This window comes from Uloborus diversus, unplaced genomic scaffold (assembly GCF_026930045.1).
Source record: "Uloborus diversus isolate 005 unplaced genomic scaffold, Udiv.v.3.1 scaffold_1308, whole genome shotgun sequence".
NCBI lineage: Eukaryota > Metazoa > Arthropoda > Arachnida > Araneae > Uloboridae > Uloborus > Uloborus diversus.
In genome coordinates this window covers 28,182-52,457 of record NW_026557997.1, presented here as the reverse complement: position 1 = coordinate 52,457, position 24,276 = coordinate 28,182, and the positions used below count along the sequence as shown (strand labels likewise).

At 35.6% G+C, this 24,276-nt stretch overlaps 1 protein-coding gene across 1 annotated transcript; it reads left to right on the top strand.

Moving 5' to 3' along the window:
* The first annotated feature begins 1,347 nt into the window (after window positions 1-1,347).
* Window positions 1,348-17,982, top strand: LOC129232696 (uncharacterized). The gene is made up of 3 exons (XM_054866824.1): window positions 1,348-1,562; window positions 15,767-16,175; window positions 17,752-17,982. Exons 1-3 carry the CDS (start codon window positions 1,433-1,435, stop codon window positions 17,939-17,941), a joined length of 729 nt encoding a protein of 242 aa, XP_054722799.1. The 5' UTR covers window positions 1,348-1,432; the 3' UTR covers window positions 17,942-17,982.
* Window positions 17,983-24,276: the final 6,294 nt, after the last annotated feature.

Genomic DNA, 24,276 nt, shown 5'->3' with positions numbered 1-24,276 from the left:
ATCATGGTTTGTAAATCGCTGTAGTAGCTGACAAATACAAATATACTAATTAGTGTTGGAGCAGTAAAAGTAACAGAATTATTAAAAAAGAGGGTGTAAGCTGAAATTTTAGATGGAAGATGATGGTTAACTTAGTTTAAAATGTAGGTGCAAATAATTTTCATTTTTCTGAAAACGCTTTCCATATAACAGGGCAAGATGCTTGCTTTATTCGTCTATAAACAATAATAAGTTATAATCCGCTATGAAAAATAGATGAGAATTAAGTTAGAAAAATAGACATTTATGTCTGTCGGATATATTGCTAGACGATATTTCCTATGCTATTATTTTTTAAAAAATTGCAAAAATTAAATGAATTTAGAGGGCGTGGAAGTGTTCAAAGAGTGGGTTTTCAGGGTTCGAACCCCATCCAAAATTATTCCAAAAAATGCTTTTTATTGTACTTATTTTGGTGAAAAAATTATTATTACTAATGTATTTTTCAATTTCACTTTAAAAATTGAAATAATTATTAGTGAAGAACTATACAAACTCAGTGTTCTGTCTGCAATATTTATTTGTATTGTAGTTATTGTGAAAATCCTTTCTAATTCCAAACAATAAAGCATTTCCTTTAAATTTTGAGTACATGATAGCAACAAAATTCTTTAAATTTGAAAATGTCAAACTATTTTTAGCATATCTTTCAACTGTAATATGAATTGAAGAAAAATTTCTTCGAATGCTTGTAACTCGCAATTATTCTTTTGAGTTGTTAAAAATACATAGAATATTTAACAGGGGTGAAGTTATTTAGTGTACATTTCAGATTTCTGTCCTTCATTTAGTTGATACGTCATTTTTCATATGTGCTCACGTTATATGTAATGCCCTTTGAACAGCACCTCCTCACTTAAATAACCTAGTGTAACAAAAATCATCAGAATATATACAAATGGAATCAAATTTTGTTGATCATACAAATTTTACGAGAAATGTGTTTTGTAAAACATCGCGGTCGTGTCAGAGGGCTGTTTTTTGGAAGAAACCAGAAGGCATACAGCACTGATAGTAATGTGGCGTGAACTCCCGCATTAATTAGAAAACGTTTCGCATAAAATTTCCGACAGTTCCGCTCGCACTAGGGCGTCCATATTTTAGTCGGGCGCTGCTGTTTATGCTAGCGGAGCCCACGATGGACCACGCCCGATGCGCCTGCGCCAGTCGCAGACGAGGAGCCTGTACTCGAATCCTACCCCTCCCTCCTCCCCCCGGAGTGTACTTCTGCTCTTCTCCCCCAGGGCGGCGCTGCGTCGGGCTCCGCGAAGCGACGCGATCCAGTGCTGGGTTCGATCGGTACCGAGCGCATGCGTGCGTGGTTCCGCGGAAGACGTCTCGAGTTCTTTGGAATCCTATTAATTGAAGGAAGTTTTTGACAACTTTTTCCATCATGGAGATGTTTATAGAGAATGTCCGCAGCTATCCCTGCCTGTGGGATATGGACAACCCCGCGTACAAGGACTTCGATGCCATGGAGAAGGCTTGGGTTAAGGTGGCAGCAGCAGCGAATTTCCCAGACGGTAAGTTGAGGGAGCAGAATGGAGAGGGGCGGTCGTTCGCTGCCTCTCTCCCCTGACCCCTCTACCTTTCTTTGTTGCGCTCTCGCGGAGCAGCTGGGGAGGGGTAGAAGTTAGGACCGCTCGGTAGGTGCTGCTTCGGTTGACCTGATTTCGCGGGTTTTTTTTTTTTTTTCAAATAGCATCATAATTGCAATACCATAAAAATCCATCTATTTGTCACTCGCAGACAAGACGTATTCCTAATTAAAGATGTTTTTTTTCCCCACAGTTTAATTTCTTTATTGAAGTCGCGCTCAACTATCCGTAACCTGGGTCCCAGGGACCCATTAATGAAATAGATTTGGGTCCTTTGGTGGAAAAAATGAGTCCCTTAAATTTTAAACAGAAAATCTTAGTGTGTAAATGAATAATATAAAAATATTTATACTTGCGGGGTGGGGAGGCATGAAATAAAATGGTTATTTTTGCCCTAAGTTTTTGTGATTTTATCATTGTAAAATTATTTTCAAATAATACACTTGCAAGACTTAGTTATGTGAGAAACTATTTGGTCAGTTACAATGAGATTAACTCAAAATTTACTTTAAAAATGGGTTTTACCATAAAATATAAAACAAGTGCCTCTGATTGATCAAGCAAAAAGCACTCCCTTAACCTTTGTTTTCCTGGAAATTTTTCTTAGCGAAAAAAGCAAACAGACCCCCCCCCCCTTCCCAATTATCATTGGAAATTAGATAATAATAATAATAAATCGCAAGCGAATGAACCCAACGCAAAAATCGCGATCGCAAAAACGAAACATTTTCTCATATGAGTGTGAAAATTGCTCATTTGCAATCTTAAAACAGTATATTTGACTTTATTTTGACTCGTTCAAAATATCTGTTTTGGTTTTTGTTCTATTTTTAAAATCGCGCCATTTTGAAAATGGCGCGATCGATTAATACCCGACTTTTGCAAGTCCAAATAAAAATAACCCATCAGAAAGAGATGAATTATTAGAAAAAGAACAAGGTTAAAGTGCTTTTGTATAAAATTCAAGTATTCATAAGCAATTTAACAAGTAAAATGTAAAGTTCCGAACTCTTTGTGTTTAGCGCGATCTGGAAAATGCTCGCCATTTTTTTTCTCCCCTCTTTTTATTGGGGATGCGAAGTGATGATTTTCAAAAGTAATTCTGGTTACATGAATGCCAAATTGCAATATTTTTACTGTACAATTGTCTTGTATTAATCCTGAAGATTGCATTGAAAACCTCTCTTATTTTTAGTCTTCATTTCTGTTTTTAGAATTTCCTCAAGATAAAAGTTGAGGGAAAGCTTATTCTTAGAATACAGTACAATGGGCTACTTGTGAACTAGCTCCCTGAGCTCTGCCCAGGAGGTCACTGTAAGCTCCAGTCTTATCACTAAAATTCCATTGACTGGTCCACAATTGGGGTGTGTTTGAATAGCTGATAAACAGATAGGGTCATTTTAGTCCTTTTCTGTTGATTCTCCTGGTCATTTTGAAGCTTAAAAGTATTTACTAAATAGATCTTTAGCATTTTCTCCTTTTTTTTTCTGGTTCTTATTTTTTGGGTTTTCTGGGTCCCTGGGACCCGATTTTTCGCGGAAGTTGCGTCCCGTTCCCGCGAATTTGCGTAAAAAACCCGCTATAGCGCGTAAACGCGAACCCTGAGCTACGTCGTTGGAAATATTTCTGGGCCCCAAAAACATGTTGCCGAAAATGAGGCAGAATTGTGCGGTTCATTGCTGCTGCTGTTGAGAGAAGTTTTTGTGCACACACACACGTTGTGATTAAGAGGTAACCGCGGGGGGGGGGGGGGAATTTCAAGACGCCGTCTGCGCCATTGAAATTTAAAAATTATTAATCTTATATGGCAGGGGGCTAGTCCGCGCGGGGTCGCAGATAGAACTCCCCCCCCCCCCATTTCCCGTTTTACTAAAAAAACGGGCTCCTATCCAAAATTTAATGTTTGCAATTTTAGCGAAAGAAAAAAAAATTGCGGCTTGTGGCTACACGGGCACAAAAGATTTTTTTTTTTTTTGTCTAAAATACATGTGAGCCCCGATATATGTATATATCGGGTATATACATATATAAGCGAGCAAAATAATTTTGCTCGGGGATGTTCTCCCAAGAGCAATGACACACCCTCCCCCAAATACTACAAAGACCCTTTCCAAAACGAGAATCTCATCCAAAAGACGCAAAAAAATATTCGTTAAAACACCCCTAAACATTTTAATGCCGCAATCTCCGGTGTGCACCTCCCCCCCAGGGCCCGATCAAGCCAAAATGGTTCCCAGGTCCAGGTAAAATTTGGTGCCCCTCTTGCAAGATAATCGGTACATTTTCGAAGTTATAGTTCCAAAAAAAGTGCAGAAAGAACGAAATTTACCCTATTTTTGTGCCCCTAAAATTGTGGTGCCCAGGTCCATGGACCCGCTGGACCATGCATTAATCAGGCCCTGCCTCCCCCCGCCCCATCATAGGTGCGAACCCTTGTACATAACATATCAAATTCGTCTGGGCCTTCTGTAGCCTCTGTCCTCTTATGAAATCGCCCTTTCCTTACTTCAGTCCTCGGGGCTTCTTTATATTTTAGGGAAATGCGTCAATCAGTTCAGAAAACGTCTCGGTTGGGCATGTAGTTGAACCTCGGCATGATATGTAATGTAACTAGTTTTAGTTCTTTTCTGCGGTTGGAAAATGAAAATTTCTGAGTTTTGGAGAGGATCCCCAGACACAATTTGCGACGCACAGGAGCACACAGGAGCTGGAGTTTAGCTCGTTCACTTCTTTTTAATGTTATGCAATTTTTTACATTTTAGTCGAAATCCAGGTTATTTAGGCGTAAAAATAAGTTATGGGGACCATAAGGCTCCTGCAATGCTTTTGTTAGAAGAGCTGCCAAACACCTTCCTTGGCTACGCTTCTGTGCATCTGTCATACAGGGGTGCTCCAGAAGGCGAAGCGCCCTCAAATTCGGCCGTGGGTTCATAGATATGAGGAATGTATTCTCCAATGAAGAATAAAAATTTTTGCTCAAAAACATTGCACATATCATCTGCGTTTCTTGGTAACCTTTGACTGTCTGTTAAAAAGTGTAGAAAGACATTTTTGAAAAGTGAAATACAGGTACTTCCGAAGAGCGATTCCTGCGGTAATGTAGACAAGAAAGGGTTCTTCAGAAATTGAGTCAAAAGAAAATTTTAAGAAATATCACCAAATGGTTGCCAAACCTGGTCACCAAGATCACAATGTTTAGATCATTCTGAGCCATTCCCGACAATATTCGATTTTGGGGGTCAAAAAACTAGAAAGGAGATCAATCAATCAACAGTATCTTAGGATTTCGAGTCAGTTTTAGCCCCAAATCTGCAACCTAAGTGCAATGTCACTCCTCAAATACTGCAAAGAGCCTCCCCCCACCCCCTACACTCCCCAGAAAAGAGAACAAGATGCCCCCCCCCCAAAAAAAAAACAGCATAGGAGTCGGAAAATTTTGGGGATAAAGGAGTCAAGAGTCGAAGGTTTAAAACTCCAAGTGTCGAAGTCGGTCATTTAATCTATAAGTTCGCCACTCTGCCAGTGCCTGATTTTGGGGTAAAAGAGTCGGAGACAAAAGTTTTTAAAATTCCCTGAGTCGGTCCTTTTCTCCCCCAACTTTGCAGTCCTGCTAATCCCCCCTCCCCTTTTTAAGTTTCGGCTATGCAGTGATAGCCAGGTAAATGTGCTATAGAGGTGTTTGCTCTATTATACAGAAAGTGTTGCAGTTTTGGGAACTGTTTTTGCTAAACGCATTTTTGTGGATTTTTCTGGAGATAATTTCGTTTTTATAAGTCCGTGGCGCTCAACCTGCTCTTACCCGCGGGCCGCACCCCATATTAAGATGAATCTCACGCGCCAAAACACAAATAAAATTCAAGTATTTTGGATGAAATGGAAAACGACAAAAAATTAGGAATCAAGAATTGCTGTTATCATTACTTGGTAGATGGTGGTTATTTTATTAATGAGAAGTTCGTATCTGGTGTAGAAACAAATATTTTTGCCGCCTTGACTCTCGGTGGCCAGGATTTTAAACACTTAAAACTGCTTTGAAAAAATTGCAACTTTCTGTCAGCTGCTCCTTTCACATTCAGAAGACGTTTACGTTTGTACGAGAGTGCTTCTGTGGAAAACTCTTGATTGTGTAGAATAGAGATGCACCGAATATTCAGTTGGTAGTCGGTATACTGCATATTCGGCAGACAAACCGAGTATTAGGTTCGGCCAATACTTTAAAATATCCGGCAACCAAATAGTAAACAAATTTAAATGTTCGATAATTGAGAAAGAAACGCATTTTTTTTTCTTTTTTCATTGAATGCAAGTTACAATATAGTTCTTCAGTATGAAATTGATTCAAAAAGTTTTTTTATTAGTTTTATTGCATTCAGAGTAAACACTCAATTTAAATTTTGTTGCTCTTCAAATTTTCTTTAATTTTATGACGCATTATATTCGCTTTGCTATTTCAGACTCATTTAAATATGACACAGTAAGCAGAAAAAAGAATTATAATGTTAAGTACTAATAAATATACTATATAAAGTAAATTTATTACTACTTAAATTTAACTGCTAATGTTTTATGTAAAAAGGAAAACACGTGGATAATAAATTTTGCAGTATACTTTAACTTCTGAAATGTTACACCATGTGAAATGTTAAATACTGTTTGAAAACAGCGTAATTAAAATTTTTCGCTGTAATCAAAGTATAATGATCCCTTGCACTCAGAAAAAAAAATATCTGTCAATGTTTGAATTTCATCCCTCAATTTTGATAATGATACAATTTATCAATCACCAAAGAAATTAAAAGAACAGAAAATTCCTTGAAAAAATCGTAAATGCAAGATTCTCTCTGACATAACGTGTGGCCAGGGACGTGCACGGGGGGGGGGGGACACCTGTTGGCCCGGGCACGATCCTGAAGGAGGCCCGAGATTTTTAAAATGAGGGTGAAATATATGTAAGGACGTTAGGGGATATGGAAGGGGCCCGCAAAAATCATCTGTGAGGGGCCCCAAAATTTCTGTGCATGTGTCATGGTTAAAAGTTATTAAATCATTTTTCTGGAAAGAAAGAGTTTATCTATTATGCATGTCAACATAACTCAAATTTCAGCCATTAACAATAGTAATTAATTTTTGCTTTTGGATGAGTTTTTTTAAATTAATTATAACACGAAATGTAGATAAATTTGATATGTTAAACGGAAATGCACTCACATTTTCCAAAATAAATTAATAGTTTAAATTGGCGTTAAATTCAATATTTAAAACTTTCTAAATAAATATTTGGTATTCGTTATTCGGCAAAATATGGTTATTCGGTAAACCTCTAGTGTACAACGTTCTAGAAATAAATTACACATCATTTACGAACCCGGAACTGGTAATAATTGGAATTAAATGAAATATAACAGTGGAGTTCACTAAAATTTTATTGTTAAAATAGTTGGAGTTCTTTAAAATTGAACTGCATGCATTTCAACAGTATGAAAGAAAGAATTTCCTATCATCTTTATTTTAACTAACAGCTTCTTAATTACATAAAATAGTTGGAAGGAAATGGTTTTAAATGTGAAAAGTTTGCATTGCAAATAATTTACATCCTAATCCAACTGAGGGAGAGATTTAGCTGATGTTAGGAAAATTGGAAGTTAGTAAATGGGAATGTAGGTTCGTTTCAGAGGCGTAGGAAGTATATAAACGTAGGGGGAGCTGTGGCTCATGATAGGGATTCAAGGGACAGTAGCAGTAGCGCCACCAGATTTTTTTTTTTTTTTGGCGGGAAAGGGGGGGGGGAGCACTTGAAAAAATTTTCTTATTTGAAATGATTGTCGATCCTTTCGTCTTCCTCCCTTTTTCCCAGTTATGTTTTCAATCATATCTAATATATAAATTGAGGCAGTGAGAAACAAAGGGATGTAAGTGGACATCTTCAAGTTTTGAGTAAAACGCGTTTAAAGATAACGTCTCAGGTAAGCCTTCATTAATATTTTTTCTAAATCATGCTGTACAGCAGCACCAACCAGCGCTACTAGTATTATCTCTCCCCCCAAGACAGAGGAAAGGTTCCTCTACTATTTGTACTGGTTATCTCCAAATTTTTAATTTTGCTACTTACATCCTCTTGCTTCTCACCGCCTCAATATAGTATATGGAGAGAATGAGGTGATAAAACTTCTGGTTTTTTTGGAAGGCGGTCGGTCAGTTCTCGAAGATGAGCACATATCAATAGGGGGGTCCTGGGGCTTCAGCCCCGAAAAATTTCCGAAATCTTAGTTCTAAAAACGTAGTTTAGACGGTCTTTGGTAATGTTAAGGAGAGAAAATGTTCGAATGCTCTCCCTGGATATTTTTCGGAATTTATTTCTTTAAAGCGCGAATTCAGACTATATTTATGACGTTAGGGAAAATGATATGACTCAAGGATTGTCCTCGATCGATTTACATCTCTTTCCCAATATTTCAAAATTGAAGTTCTAAAAACGCAATTGAAGACAGTCCTCAATAATATCAGGGAAAGGGGGAGGTTCTATGGCTCTCTGGAATTTTTTAGAAATTGAAGTCTTAGAGAACGTTTCTCAATGAGGTTATTGGAAAAGATTCCTTTCCCTTGAAGTTTTAGAAATTGTAGTTTTAAAAACTGAATTTTCATCCTTCTTTTCTGATATCAGAGAGGAGTTTCGGGTGTCGCTCTCCGAAAATTATTCGAGATAGATCATATTTGTTAATGTTAGAGGCATAGCAATGTTTTGAAATTGAACGGAATATTATATAATCTACCATATTGTGGAGGGCAAGGTGTTCAGTCATGGGTTCTCTTCCGGGAATTTTCAGGAAATCGCTCTCTAAAAACGAACATTGCAACGCTTTTTAATAATTTAGGAGGTAGGGGAGGGCTTTTGCAGCGTGGCATTTAGAAGACTTTCTTTTATGAGAACTAGAAACAGAGGAGAAGAGAAACAGTGCGCCTGACATGTGTTTAAACAAAACGTTCGTTGTATAGTTCAGATAAATGTTAGTAAAAGTGCTTCAGAGAAACTATGAAATATTGTTGGTGATTTTTTCTAAGAATAATAAGTGAAAAGGAACATTTTTAATCGTAAAAATGGATATGAAAAAGTTTCTCAGAACCTCAAACTGTTTGAGGGGTGCTCGAGTGCTCTCTTCCACATGCATTTTTTAGCATGAAAACATATCTGTGACAAAAAAAAAAAAAAAAAAAAAAAAAAACCGCTTAATTTTGAGAATACAAAAAAAGAAGAAGAAATGTAACTTCATAAAGTCTAAATGTTAAAAAAAAAAAATGTTTTCAATATACTCGCACCGCATCGTAACAGTGTTAACAATTATTAAAGTTTTTTTTTTCATAAATATTCTAATGGAGATTTCACCGATTTTGATTAGTGAAAATTTTTGTTTCTGTGTCGTAGTACCTTAGAATTCTTTAAATTATATTTATCTTTGCAAATTTTTAACTTCATGAAAAAATCAATCCCTCACGGTTCAAATATAACAAAATAATGGATAAAAAGGTTTTTTTTTTAGTTTCTACCGTCGGATAGTTCTGGAAATTGTGTGAGTGTTTGTGTGTGTTTTTTTTTTTTAATCACAGCAATGATATGTATCCGCAAGAGTAATTTCTGGGTATGTTGCTGATTTAGGTTGTTTCTTCTGACAATATTTTCAATCAAAAATAATAAATATAATTTTTATATAATTTTAAAAATTTGTGCGAAGAATATGTATATCAGGCTTTTAGTCTATGTCCCCTGACAGAAGATCACTTTTGGTTTCGATAGACCATCGAATAATGATATTTTCGCAATCTGATCGTATCTTTTGATCGAAACGTGTAATTTAACACCCGAAACATAAGATCATAATCCCTCCCCCTCCCCCCCCCCCCGACCAAAGATTTTTCTTTGGTCTCTTTTTTTTTTTTTTGATAATTGCCATAAACAAAAATATTATATGACCACTCAGTATTTTAATTTAACTTTCGTTTCATATTTTGCAAGTTTGTTTTAATCAACGAATTTAAAAGGATTCGCCGGAGATTCTTTACATAGCGTCCGGAAGGTCAGATTATTTAAAATGAGATAAGTCTCTGTAAAGCTAAAACTGAGTAAGTTGTTTACCTTAGAAACCTTCTTTTTTATACGTGTCTGGAGCACCTTCATATTTAAATACAAAACTGGCTCACGATTATCTCTTTTTAGTGAAAGTGTGAGATACAAATGGCATGCAAAACTAAGAACATAAACTGAGCTACAGTGTAATGTGTAATACACTTGCGAAAGACGAGCTCAAAGTGGAGAGGGCGGAAAACATCCCTATGTAGATAACTTGTCTTTAATACTTTTCTTTTTCTTTCGGGAATCGAGAGGTTTGAAAAGAGGGAAACCCAAATGTACTGACCGTACTGACCGCTCCATCTCTCGCTTTTCTTTGTTGGTTATTATGTGGAAATTCCTAAAAAAAGGTAGAACTCATTTTTGAAATCAGGTTTGAGGTAGACAATGTCTGAAAAAAGCTATACTGGGGGGGGGGGGAGGGGGAGCTGAGCCGGTCTGAAATATTATAGAGGGAGCTCAAGCTCCCCCAGCTCCCCCGCTTCCGACGCCTATGGTTCGTTTAGTTCAGGACGAACTTCTTGTTAAAGTGTAATTACATTACATTATGGCAATTTTTGTCGTTTTTCGAAAATAGTTTCTGAAAAAATTATTGCATAAAAACTGTTTTAGGTCATTTTTCTAGTAATTCGCTTCCTAACAACATCATTTATTTTAATACACGATTTTGTTTCTAAATTCAATTAGTTCAGTACTACCTCCTTTAAGGTACACTGGGACATTTTTTTGGTTCCAGTCCCTTTGAATAGGAACCTCTCATTATTGTATTTGCCTCTCATTAAAGAACACTGTATTTAAGGGAAAGTCACAAAATAATTAATACGTAAATGCGTTAGAAAATTTGAATTTATAGGAATTCAAGATTAACTTTTTATCCAAAAATTAACTGGTAAAAGGTTGTCTTGACATTAATATGCAAAGAAACAAATATGTTGCCTCAAATTCTTTCTGAGACCTAAGTTCATGCTTCTCTCTCTCTCGTCAATTTCTTCATGAGGGTTTAGCCACGACTGATAGTGAGTCACCCATGACAATTTAGATGTGGAAAACTTGAAAAGTGACCACACTGTTTTTGCTTTGTGTTCCATTTTAAATTATACATGATATCAAACAAATCCATGTAATTCGTTAAATCAAATTGTAATAAATGAAAACCAGTTACAGAAGTTTGACACTACAAAAGTTTCGATAAAATTTGAATTTTTAAAGTATATTTTTTTAATAATTGAAGAATTTTGAGTTTTAGTATGTGTGAAACGTTTTTAATAAGCAATCTTAAATGTTATTAGTTTAGGTTTTTAATGAAATTATGCTGAGTTAAATATACAGCATGCATCAATTACCTACCTCCGAAGAAGGTACACCGTTATTTAAGATACAAAATGTACAATTCCGTTAGTGTCCCTTATTCAGAAGTATTTACTACTGTAATTCAATTTCAATCATTTAAAAATTTCGCCAAATGTTACCGTTTCTCGCCGATACTTTCTGAAAGAATTGTTAAAGGGAAATTTTTTTAATACAATTTTAATTTGAAATAATTTAAAATTAAAGAACAGTTTTGAGATTACCTTGCGAATAAATTCTAAAATAATCAGCAGTTACGGCAAATAATGTTGAAATATTTTTGAAATTTTTGCTAAAACGTTTTGGTAACTGCTGTAACTGATGATCTGTTTATGGTCCCACTATAAAAATGTTTGGATGTAATTAATCATAAAAATACATTAAAACTTTTTTTTTAATTTATTTTTTTGAAAATTTTTGAAAGATACTGCCATTAAAACATTTTGTGATTTTATGACAGTGTGACAACCAAACAGATGACAGTGTGACAAACGTTTTGTGATTGTAAAATTTACAAAGTATGATTTTTTTAAAAAAATGATCTAAGTTTTCAAATTACTTGTATGAAATTAAAGTTCATGTAATTGTCTTTGAATGAAATGAATCCTGTATCTCGCATAGAACTTGAGTTATAAAATTTTAAAGTACTGCCGGCAAGTAAAAAAAGTGCTTTTTAACAAATTTCAAATTAATTAGTTATCAATTATGAATGATACATTTTTTTAAAACACATACATATAGAGGAAAGGGACGATCCGTTGATGATACGTCCGTTACGACAAGTGCTCATATAAATGTACAATTTACCGTTCTTTTTTAAAATTTATTAAAATCTACTAAAGTCATATATTATTATCACCCTCTTTTTATTTAAAAATAAATTACAGCTAAATTTCTTGCATGTATAGATTCAGAAATTTTTTGAAGTTTTTTCGAAGGACGAAAAATATCTCTCATTTCTGAGATAAGTTCGTTACGGAGTGAAAAAAAAAAATAAATAAATAAATAAAATAAATTAATTTGAATTTTGACATCTTGAATTCAAATTATGTTTTTCGCAATCACGAATGTGTGTATGTAGGCGTGTGTGTTTGTGTGTGTGGGTATGTGTTTGTGTGTGTAGGCATGTGTGTTTGTGTTTGTGGGGGGGATGTGTATGTGTGTGTAGGCATATGTGTTTGTGTCTGTGTGCAGGCATGAATGTGTGGGTAGTTGTGTGTGTGTGTAGGTGTGTGTAGTTGTGTATGTATGCGCGTGTGTGTAGGACATGGATGCAACCTGGAGACGGCTTTCGCTATAGGAGCAGCATCGTGAAGAGCCAGCCGGTCCATGGTGATGGTGCGGCGGGTGGCGGTGGGAAAAATCAAAGGAACGTCAAAAACAGTCAAATGAGAACAATAAGCAATCGTGATTGCTCAAAAAAAAAAAAAAACTGTTTATGAAAAATTTCAAAATTTAATTGCACTTCATAGAAGTAGAGTCCCTGTTCTTTAAAAGTGCATGAAATGAAACAAGGATTTTGGGTATTTGGAGTTTTTGAAGGATGTCAATGCACTAAATAGGGCCGTTTCCATGGACACTTTGGACCCCGGAAAAAACTGCTTTTCACCGCATTCCGGTTATTGGCGGGGTATATGTGGAATTTTTCTCCTCCTGCTTCCTTTGGAGTTAAAGCGGAGTTGTTACCCAGAATGCATTACTCGAAACAAGTTCGTCTACTTGCTGGATATAGCTGCTAAGGACGCTGGGTAAAAACCGCTTTTTCTGGTACAATGAAAAACCTCTTTTTACATGGAAACGGGGAATTTTTCAATCAGTTTTTTGCGGAGGCGGAGCGGAGATTTATGGGATCGAAAAGTGTGTTTTGAACGCGGCTAATGATAAATCTGTTACGGTGGAATTGCCCCAATAAAAAAATTTAGGAATCGTATGAAAGAAAGCTTCTTGGCGGTATTCAGCAGTTTCCTGGCATTACGAAAGGGGAGTAAATGTGTTTTTCATGCTTGTATTCGAAAAACACATGGAATACTTGGCCTTAAATGGAGATTCGGTTCTTTTTTAATTTCCTTTATTGTTGAAGTAAAACTTTTTATGCGAGGGCTTTGAAGTTCTAATCGACAAACTTTTGCGTGACGGAAGTGACGCAGTTGCTTTTGTGCAATAAAAGTCGTACATGCGCTCTTCCCGCTTTCTTTCTTTCTCGTTGACCGCGGTTGCGTGTACTGCGTTGATTACAGTTGCTGGCTATCAACAGAGCACCCCGCTGAAACATGCATAACCAAGGCATTTGGAGTACCATTTATTGTTCTCGTTGTGAAAAGCTATTTTCTTCACTAAAATGCACAATTTTGTTGTCAATCTGCCTGAAACGTCTTAGCCGGGACTTGATCCGCGGTCTGATTGGGTCGAAGCTTAGCACTCTGCCGATTGAACTACTGAGATTGTCAGTCAGAGGGCGCAGTGCAGCAAAATTAGTATGGGAACGAAAACGATAACTTCTCTTCTTGAGAGGGAAGAAGATGATGCACAGTGACATATATAGTGGTTCCCAAAAGTGTTCGTACACTTTGAATTTTTTTAGTAAAACCAAAATAACTCGAAACTGAATTCGAACATGAAGTCTAATATTTTTTCACATCATTCCTATGTCATTCTTAATACAACCCATTGTTTTTTTCAAAATATTGACGGGTCTTCTTTTTGAAATGGGTCAGAAAACGAAGAGACAGAGAAATAACACGCCACAAAAGTCATCGTACACTCAAATATTTTCGAATAAATTCATGATTAAAATTATCATATGCCGTTTTATCAATATTTTTGCATTGTGTTGACCCTTATAAGTCATTTGGCTTTAATTTTTTGTTTATGTATTCCTTAATATTGTGCTTATTACTGTAGAATGGCTGGTATTCGTAAAAAACCGCAAACACCATTCAAAATTTGAATTCTTTCCCCACAGTAGTGGTAAATTGGTTTGAAATGTCTCTAAATTAGCTAATTTATTTGTTTGTATAGTAAAGTGCTTGATAAAATGCTTTAAAGAAAGCAATCGGACCGAAAACAAGGTAAGAAAAGGTCAGCCGGCAAAGTAGACAAAACGTGATCGGAGATTTAAAGTTAAAAAATTTATTAAAAATACACATTTGAGTGCTGTAAAACTTTCTGCAGAGTTAAATGAAACATTTTACATTTAGTTTTCACCTAAAACTGTTCGCCAAGTTCTCTGATTAGCTGGATTAAATGGGACCTCTTCCCGCAGAAATTTTCTTGGTCGTGCGAAAAACAGAAAGCTTACGCTTTTCGTGGCAAAATCAATGATAAATATGCTAAAAACGTTTTATAATCACGTCTTACTTACAGATAAAAATTAATTTAACATTTTCGGTTAAATTGTTGTGTAACTGTAAGTAGAAGAAAAAATTAGGAACTTAATCTTAAGACCTTATTTGGATCAGTTAATCAGGACGGTGGAGGTGTTCTAGTGTGAGGGTGCATCTCAGCATCAGGACTTGGTAGTTTGTAATTTTTTGATGAAATAATGAATCATGCTGTTCCTTTAAATATTTTAAGAACCAATTTTGAACTCTTAGCCAAAAATTTGGTTATTGGAAACAACTTTGTTTTTTATCAAGATAACGATGGTTTTCAACGTTTGCGTCTAGTGCCTCGAAAATTGTTCTAAAGTTTAAAAAATACCCCTTCAATCTCCAGATTTTAACTTAATGTAACGTATTTAGAGATATCTGGAGGCTAGATTACGAAAATAGGGCTTTAAAACGAAAATAGAGCTAGAAACAGAAAGACTCGAAGTGTGGTTGAACACTTACTCAGAAATTACGCAAAAAAAGGAAAGAAAAAGAATGAAATCTATTCCCAGACATTAGGGGTGTTATATAAGGTGTTATGAATACTGTATGATAATCTACTAATTAATAACTTAATCAAAAGTTAAATTACTCAATAATATATAGACATTTTATACAGTGTACGAAGACTTTTGTGAGATAAAATTTCCGGCACTTTTTGGCTTTTGGTTTTTAAAAAATTAAGTTTTAATATTTTTTAAAATCTTTTCATGTAGTTTTGTTAAAAAATGATCATAGATCTGATAATTAAATACGTATTCCGAAATATTAATTCTAACCAATGGATTGGAGCCTATCTCGTTGAAAGTCGTAGGTGTACGAAGCCTTTTGGGAGCTACTGTACGTACTACGTACAGTCTGTCCACCGGTGAGAGGGAAAGGTAATCATACGGTTTACAGGTGGATCTATTAGATTTCAGAGATGCCAGCTTTTGTAGCCTCTAAATTAAGTAGAGTCACATTGAAATTGGCAGAGCACTCGGATCAAATTTTTATTTTTCCCGTTCACTCAGATGGACTCGTCTTAACTGGACGTTTGCCAATTACATATTCTCCGTGGGCAGACTACATAATTTTGAGTAAAAAAATGAATGATAAACACAATCAATGCTATTCGAAAGTGATTTATTAATGACTAAAATTTTTCTCTGTAATACAAAAGTTACTTCTATCGTGTGTCCTTAAGACAGTCTGTTTTTTTTTCCTGTGCAGGAAACGTTTATGTGACGCTTACATTTTTCTTTTGTGACTCCACTCCGCTGAAACACATGAACATATTTTTTTTCTTTCAGCGAAATCCGCTCGGATGAAGTGGAAAAAACTGCGCGACAATTTCCGCGAGGCACTGAAAAGACAGAAAGATTCGAGCAAAAGCAGCAGCTCTCGCGTTTGGAGGTACCAGAAGCAGATGGAGTTCCTCATCCCCTACATGCAGAGCAAAGATTTCACGCACAACGACAACGAAGCCCTGCTCGGGATGAGTCCCTCCTCTTCGAACAATAACAACAACAACAACAACGACAGTCTGTCCGTCTCGGTGTTCGACGAGGCCACGGGAAATGCCCTCCTCAAGAGGTCTGCTGCTGAGGCCGTCTTGGACGACGAGTCGGGGTCCTCCGGCAGCAAGAAGAAGATGCCATATCTGACAGAGGAATTTCCCCACGGCAGTGACGACGTAGGAGATTTCGGAGACTTAAACAGGTAACGGAAAAATTGCAGAGTTATAAAACTTCTGAAGAAATTTAAGGTCGTTTTTACTTACACATATGAAGCAGTGAGAAGCAAAAGAGTGCAAGTGCCAAAATTTAAAAAATAGATATACTCAGCTGGAATGATAGGAAAACCATTTCTCTCTTTTAGGACAAAGTTAGTGGCCCTTGTAGGTGCTACTATACAGCATCACATAGAAAAACAGTTTCTATGAAAGCCTACCTAAAACCTGAACTTTTAACGCGTTTTACTCGTAGCTTCAAAAGGCCCACTTACATCCCTTAGCTTCTCCTTGCCTCATATGATGGGGGAATTTTATAACTTTAAGTAATCTCGCAAATGTCAACGCAGGTCTATATTTTCATGTGAGTAACTGAAGGGGACAAATATTTTCTTTGGCCGGCGTAAATTAATGCATACTATTAGATCATCTGTGAAATAGAAAGGTTAACATCTGGTTTACTCGTGAAAACGAACGCGTCTATCAATTTGCTGGTATTCCAGTTAGCCGAATTTGAAGCAAAGACATCAAAATAAACGAAGCGCACGCTAAACTTCCCTCCCTCTCTGATGGCAAAAATAAATCTTAACTCAGGTATGTTAGCAAGTCACACCATGAACGCGGAAAACCTGAAGGCTTGCTCTGCTCTGGACCATAGTGAAAAATTCCTGGACCACCTTTTCTGGGAGGCCCATCTATACTGGTCAGCGCGTCACGTAATGGCTCAACAGCCAAGGGTGGGTGTTGGCTAAGAAGAAAAACGATGTTAGTAAGTTATGATGTATTTACGATGATATGAGACGCAATAACGCAATATCATCGCAATAACGATGATGTAAGTCGTCATGAGTTAATGCATGGGTTCATGCTTGGAAGATTTCACTACTTAATGCACGGTATGCCGATAGGTGCTCTCTGTTGCCCTAAGTTGCACTTGCTCAAATTTGCTCAGGCGACCTTATCTAAACATAGAACTGGCTGCATAAAGAGTCAGATTGAAAAATACTCCATCCCTTCGTACACATTTAACTATGTTATATTTAAGAAAAGCATAAAGGATCTAACCTTCAGTGGAAACGTTAGAAAATATGCATGTTGACCTTGCTGAGCTATCCCGTCTCTCTCATATCATTGTCATCGACTGCAGTTTTTGAATGAGAGGGAGACTGTCTTCGACCTACTGATGTGGCATGCTCTCTTAGACTTAGTCTAGATTCCTAGACTAAGTGAATGAATGGATCAGACACAACAAAATCATAACTTTTCTAATTTGTGAACGAAATGTATGTATGGTAATGCACTAACATTTCACAAACATATGTTCACAGTTCACAGCTCCACCCATTAGTTCTAATAATATCAGCATGCGCATCACTATTCAAGGTGGTATTACAATTGGCTGTTGAAATGGTCCATAGCTCTTTGAGTGGACTGGTAAGACATTGAATAAGCATAAAATGAATATAAACTGTAGCTTAACATAAGATCTGTTATTTATGTATCAAGTGTAATATAAAGATTTTCTTTCGTTTAGAAGCTTATGTATATTTGTATGCTTTTTACTAGGAATTTGGTCCAACCGGGAAATCCACTGCTCGATTTCTTCTGCAGCATGTACAATACGACGGAGCTTCTTCCGCGACAGTTACAGTTACAGGTCAAGAAAAAAATTTTCGAAATAGTCACTGAGGCGGAGGAAACGGCTATTGTCCTACAACAGCAAGGCCAGGAATACGACGTCCACCAGTTTCTGTGAATTGATGTACGTATGTATGTATGTGTCTTCTGTGTTCTTTGTTCGTGTCATTAAAGAGATTATTTTGTACAAAGTGTCGGTGTTACTGAATTCCTTCAATTTTTCGTGCGTTCTCATGTGTTAATTAAAAAGTCGATGTTAGGTGTGAGTCGTTATTGCAGTAAAATCTCAACCGACCGAACATCGTTTGTCAGAAGCTCTGTTATCTGACAAATTTGTGTAATTCAGTTGTCTATTTTCAACAAATTTTTGTGCTGCGAGAATTAGTTTCCGATAGAGAACAGCTTACCGTCAGCTATCTTTGTTTGGTTTCTCTCAGTTTTTATCAGAAATGATGACTGAGAAATGGAGCGAATTAGTCTTTAAAGGTGTCAATTGCCCCCCTCCTTGGCTTTGAAAAGTGGAGTATACACTCCCCCTCCCCTGTTTCAAAAATTTCTCTACCTTTTAAGACGACGAAAACAATGCTCACTTAAAATGCATAAATGAATTAAATCTCAATTTAATTTCTAAAATTCTTCACAAAGACATGAGGTCATGGGAAAAATAAATTTCCCACTGCCCAGGAAAAGAAGTAAAACATAGCCACCCGGAAAGATATTTTGCAGCAGTATTTCAGCTACTTCTGAACAGAAAAACCACCTTAACTGTAGAACCCAATTGTAGCAACCTTAATTTTTGTTGTCCTGCATCGTAGAAGTCCTGTACCTGCTGGAATGGAGCGAGCGTGTGTCACAGCTGTGTGCACATCTTCACCTGAGGGGAACTTCGTCTGTGGTGCCCGGGCAGCAACATCTTCTGGTTTAAGAAAACGTGGAAGTCGCTTGTAGTAAGTTCGGGACTACGGGGTAGATGATCAAACAACTTACAGAGAAATTTCTACAGCAGATTTTTGTGGAATTCACCGTATGCGGAAGGCGACACGATGTTCACTCAGTTAAGGCGAAAGACTTCTGGGATTCTAAACTACAAAAACTTATCCCACGGTATGAAAAGTGTACACTCCCGGTGGTTCGGATGCTGAGAAGCAGCTGACACATATCGCTACATCTTTTACGATAAGCCTTTCCGGGAAATTATGTTTTGTTTCTCTTTATAAACAGCGAGAAACTTACTTTCTGAATGACGTTTTGTATAAAAATTTAAAAGTAAGATTTCGATTATCTTAAATAGGCGCCATAGCATTTAGTTAGTTCAATTTAGACGTTAAAACTTTTGAAAATAGTGTAGATATCAAACTGACTAATACGACTTTTTAAAAATCCTGTAACAACGCTCAAAGAACAATAAACAAAGCTTTAGCATGCAAGGTAGCGTCGAGTCTTCAATATTGAAAGGTTTTACCATTGTTATATTTAAAGGGAAAAAAAACTATATAAAACAAAATAAACATGCAACAAATTGCTGACATGTGTTTTGAGTTTACAGTGCAAAAGAAGCAAATTTATTAATGTAAAGACATGCCACAAAAGCGACGACTGGAACAATAAACTGTTTAAATGGTAAAATTGGAAGATTAACCAAACAACCAATTGTTCCGCCTCGTTACGTTTGTAGAATGTCTTAACATCCATACGTTCACGTCGTTTTGCATAGAAAAATGGGTTATTTCCTTGTAATCTCGATACACCTGTCAGTAAGTTTTTGGTAATTCGTGTATTTTAGTGTTGTTTATATTTTTAGTTTGACTACAAATATATTTATTTATTTATTATATTATTTGTGCATTCATAATAAACCATTTTATATCAAAGTATTTTTCCCACACATTAAAATACATATATATGTATTTTTGTATGAATAGCAATGTTATAAGTTAGACTGAATATAAACTTTGATATCTACTGAGGGACAAACAAATCAGATTTAGGGAAAAAAAACTTCACTTTTTCTTACTATAGTACTACAAACACAACCTGAAATTTTCACGAAAATTGAAGACATCAACTATCAAAAGTGTCCAACTTTTTTAAAAAATGACTCTTAAATACACATTTTTTTTTTTAATTAAAAGCAATGCCATTAGTTAGACTGAATATTTTACTATGATTATCACTTTTCTTCCATCTATCTATTTGTTCATCACTTTGGCTTGCACTTTTACTTACGTGCTGAAAGGAACAGCTTTATCTCTATGAGTACATGGAATGATAAAAGATTTTAAAAACTGTTAAAATGTGTCGGGTTTTTATTGATCGTTTCATTTATTTACTTCTCTGCAATTTGACGTATAATAACGTTCAACGTTGTTTTTTTAATTTATTTTTTGTCTCACAAAAGGAAACATTTTACTTTTTAAACTGACATTTCGTTTTTATTTTGTGGAACCGAACCGTCAGTGAAAATGGGGTCTTTTCCAAAATTTTAAAAGTATTTCTTTTCTGAAAGAGTATGTTTAAAAACATAGGATCTGACCATTTTTTGAATAATTTATTTAAGTTTAATATTTAAAAAAAAATAACTTAAATCGGTGCGCTTTCATTGTTTACAAATCTTGCAAATGACATCACAAATGATGAAAAGCCATTTAGTGTTGCCATTCACAGAACTAAATATGTAATTCGCATCTTTACTCTTACGTGTATTGGCAACGATATGGTTGATAGCAAGCGTGGAGCGCAATATTTGATTCGCTTGTTGGTTATCATAACGTGGCAGAAAGATGCGCCAAAATGCATCATTTGTGACGTCATCAAGACCACGCCTTGTTTGAAAAATCGGACATTTAAAAAAAAAAATTAAAAAATGACTGTTGGGGAAAATAAAAATATTTTCTGGATCTATTTTATTTTCTTTTTGCTCATTCTACCAATTTCAGTGACTAAAAGTAGTACTTTTGACTGAAGGAAACTACCCCATTCTCAGCTCTCCCTACTGTTTAGTCGTAATTCTTGGACTTACTAAACAAAACAATAAAAGTTTCAGATGCTACATAGATGACAAAACATCGATTTTTCAACACATCGATGCTTAAAATCAAAACATTGATGGTACCGATACATCGACAAAAGCAACGATGTTCTGAACCATCGAGTTAAATATTCATCCATAGTAATTACTTACTTACCAATTTATGATAAAGATTTTTTAACTGTCAAAAAAAAAAGAAGTCCTTATTTTCAAATTAAGTACTATTGCAAAGGAGTACATAACAAAACAAATAAATGGGGGAAAAATCATGAACCATAAGAAAAGATAGATACTATAGACTCAATTCGAACTGAATTGCAAGGAAGAATTGTATATACAAATTATATTCAAACATTATAAAATAGTGCAACACTATGGAATATGTTCAACTTCCAGTAAGGTACTAGTACTACATTTTTAAAGTAAAATTATAATTTAATTGTTTAAATAAACGGCATTTGGAAGGGGGATTATCAGTGGGGGAAACTAAAATAATGATTATATGCACATTAGAGGAAATTAAAATGCTAGATACCTAGTACACTGTTATAACCAGAAGTTCCAGACGAGTGAATATATTCCCCCTAAGGTGAAAGCATGGTGACCAAGGGTGCCATACTGGCCAGGAAGTAAAGCAGAGGTGCGAAAGTAGCAGACAGTCGTAGACAGGGGTGCCAAAACAGCAAGCAATCGCTAAATGACTTGCTGGCGCATGCGCTTCCGGCATACATTCACCATTTAACCACTTCAATATGGCGGACGAATGATAGGTTGCACTACGCGCGGCTTCTACGTCTTTCACATTGAATGAAGTACACTATTGGATTAAATCTCAACTTTTGTAGGATAATTCTTTAAAATAACAAGTAAGTACAGCTTTTGATCACTTTGTAGCTTTTAGGGCTTTCAAATAGTTAAAAGTACGTTTAATGCTTTTCAGTTACCGTTAGTCCGTTACGATACTGTAGTACCGTTAGTTGTTTTTTTTCAGGTTACCGTTACCTATCGTGAAAATTCCATCATTCACACAAAACGCTACTAAATGTATCTATCATTATTTTCTTGAGTACTCGATAAGCAACATTTAATCATCGAAATAGTAACCGCAATGATATTTTCAATAACCAACAAGTGAGAACCTAAATAAAAATGATTCTTGCGCTTCTTGTAGCGAACGCAAAAAATAAAAAAGAAATCTCTCTCCGTCTATCTTTTTCTTTTGCTTTTTCGTTCAAGTGTTTGAATCATTTCCTGTTAGCGGTTATTCGATAGTGTTAGGAGTTTCTTTAAATTTTTAACTGTCGAAAAATTTTATGCGCATTTTATTTTATTGTTATTTTGATTGAAATGTTGAACGTTTGAGAATCGATTTTGTTTTATCGTAACTTGAATATCCCAGAATATTTTTGGCTGTTCATGTAAATAATTCATAAGTACATCTGCACTTTACTTTCGGTGCGGTTATTTCTCACAAATGATCATTAACTTAACTATGATTATTCAAATAATTACTCGTCTTTAACTTTAAATATATTTGTGACAACTCTTTGATACCAAATAAAGTCTGTAGATATTTATTGTTTTATTCATCTTTAATATTACTTTGTAAAAAAAAAAAAAAAAAAACTCATCAGTACGCAGAATTTTTTTACAAGTTTTTTACCACCCCGAGAGTTATTATAATTATTATTATTTATTTTATTTATTTTTAAGAAAAGGATAAAAATTTCTCAGGTCCGCAATGTTTTTCATTTGTTTTTACCGACCCGTGGGTCAAAAGAGGTTGAGAAACACTGATGTAGAGAACGATCAGATGAATTAAAGCAATGAGCACTTCTTAACTATGTTGAAAACTCTGAAATATGGTCAAATGCTGTAATTACAAGTTTTAATCATTTCCAGTACTGAATTCATGCAATGTGAAAAGTGTGCAAAACGTAGACTATCATGAATCAAAACAAAACTATTAAAAAAAGAAAAATACACAACTGTATTCAAAAACGCACACAATACGGGGGAGGGGGGAGGATCTACAGTAAGGGTGCCATTTCTCTCTCCGAAGGTTCATTCCTTTCACCCCGGCTGCCTATTTTTTGAAAGGTGCCTGTTTTTCACCCTAGTTAGAGGTGAAATTTCGGCTCCGTATTGGGTGCCGCTGGTGAACAAGCGTTTCACCCCTGAAAGGTGCCGAATGCAACCTGTAGTTTTAACAGTGTAGAGGGAAACAGGGCTTAATTTTTAGCAAAAGAAGTCTGGGGCACCCAGTCTCCTGAACTCATTTTCATGTATGAATAATGTTTGACCACGGATTGTATGGAATTGGCAAACATCCAGTTGGGGCGACTCCATCTGAATGAGGGGAAAAATAAAAATTTTATGCGCTCATTTGAATGAGACTCTGCTTAATTTAGAGGCTAACATACATCTGCAAAATCTGTCATCCCTGAAAACTAATAGATGCTTCCAGTTCCGCGTGTAAACCGGATGTTTGCCTTTCCATTATTCCATACAATCCGTGGTTGTATTTAGTACATTAGTCCATTATTTAAATAGTACATTAGTCTGAACTATTTTCGAATATGTAAAAACTCATATGAGATTGAAAAGTGCAAGGGCTGAACTACTATATTAGAAACATTCAACTTTGAGGAAAACCACGATAACGTTTTAAATTATAATAAACAAGTGTATTGGGGGGGAGGGGGGAATAGAAAACGCTTTCCAAATGGGATGGATGCCGAGCTCACAAAGTAACGACATAGCTTTTATCGTATAAATGTATTTTCATAAACACAACCAAGCTAGGGTGTTTCGCAAAGACGAGAAAATACTCCTTGACGTCTTTCAAAGGAGCGAAATATGTTCGAAAATAGCGAAAAACCATAACCGTGATTAGGGATGAATTCCATCAGGAGTGCCCATCTCCCCCAAGTACAATGGCGCAAATCCCCCCCTCCTCCCCATTTTTCTCAACTCTGTTTCTCTTTATTTTTTTGCTCTCTTTTTTATTTTATTTATTTTTTTTTAATTAGTATTTATTATTATTTTATTAGAAACGTTTTGTTGCACTAATAATCCCCCCCCCCGGTGGACAGCCATGAATTCCATTGAAAAAAAGAAAAAAACTTTCGAACAAGGATGAAATGATGAAATGGAAGCTGGCAGGAAAAGAAGATATACTGAGAATTTTGATTTTTCATTTTTAGACTGTTTGACCCTTTGGGTTTAAAAAAAAAAAGTTCAAATCAATCAAGTATATTATTTTCTTAATTGTAATTACTCATCCATCTTCCCCCGCCTTTATTCTATTACGTCAACCAAAATATATTTTAATTTAAAATACAAAGTGCGAAAATACGTTTAATTATTTTTTGAGGCTCTTTTCCGATATCCAGTGCAATTATCTTACTTTTTTCTTTTTAATT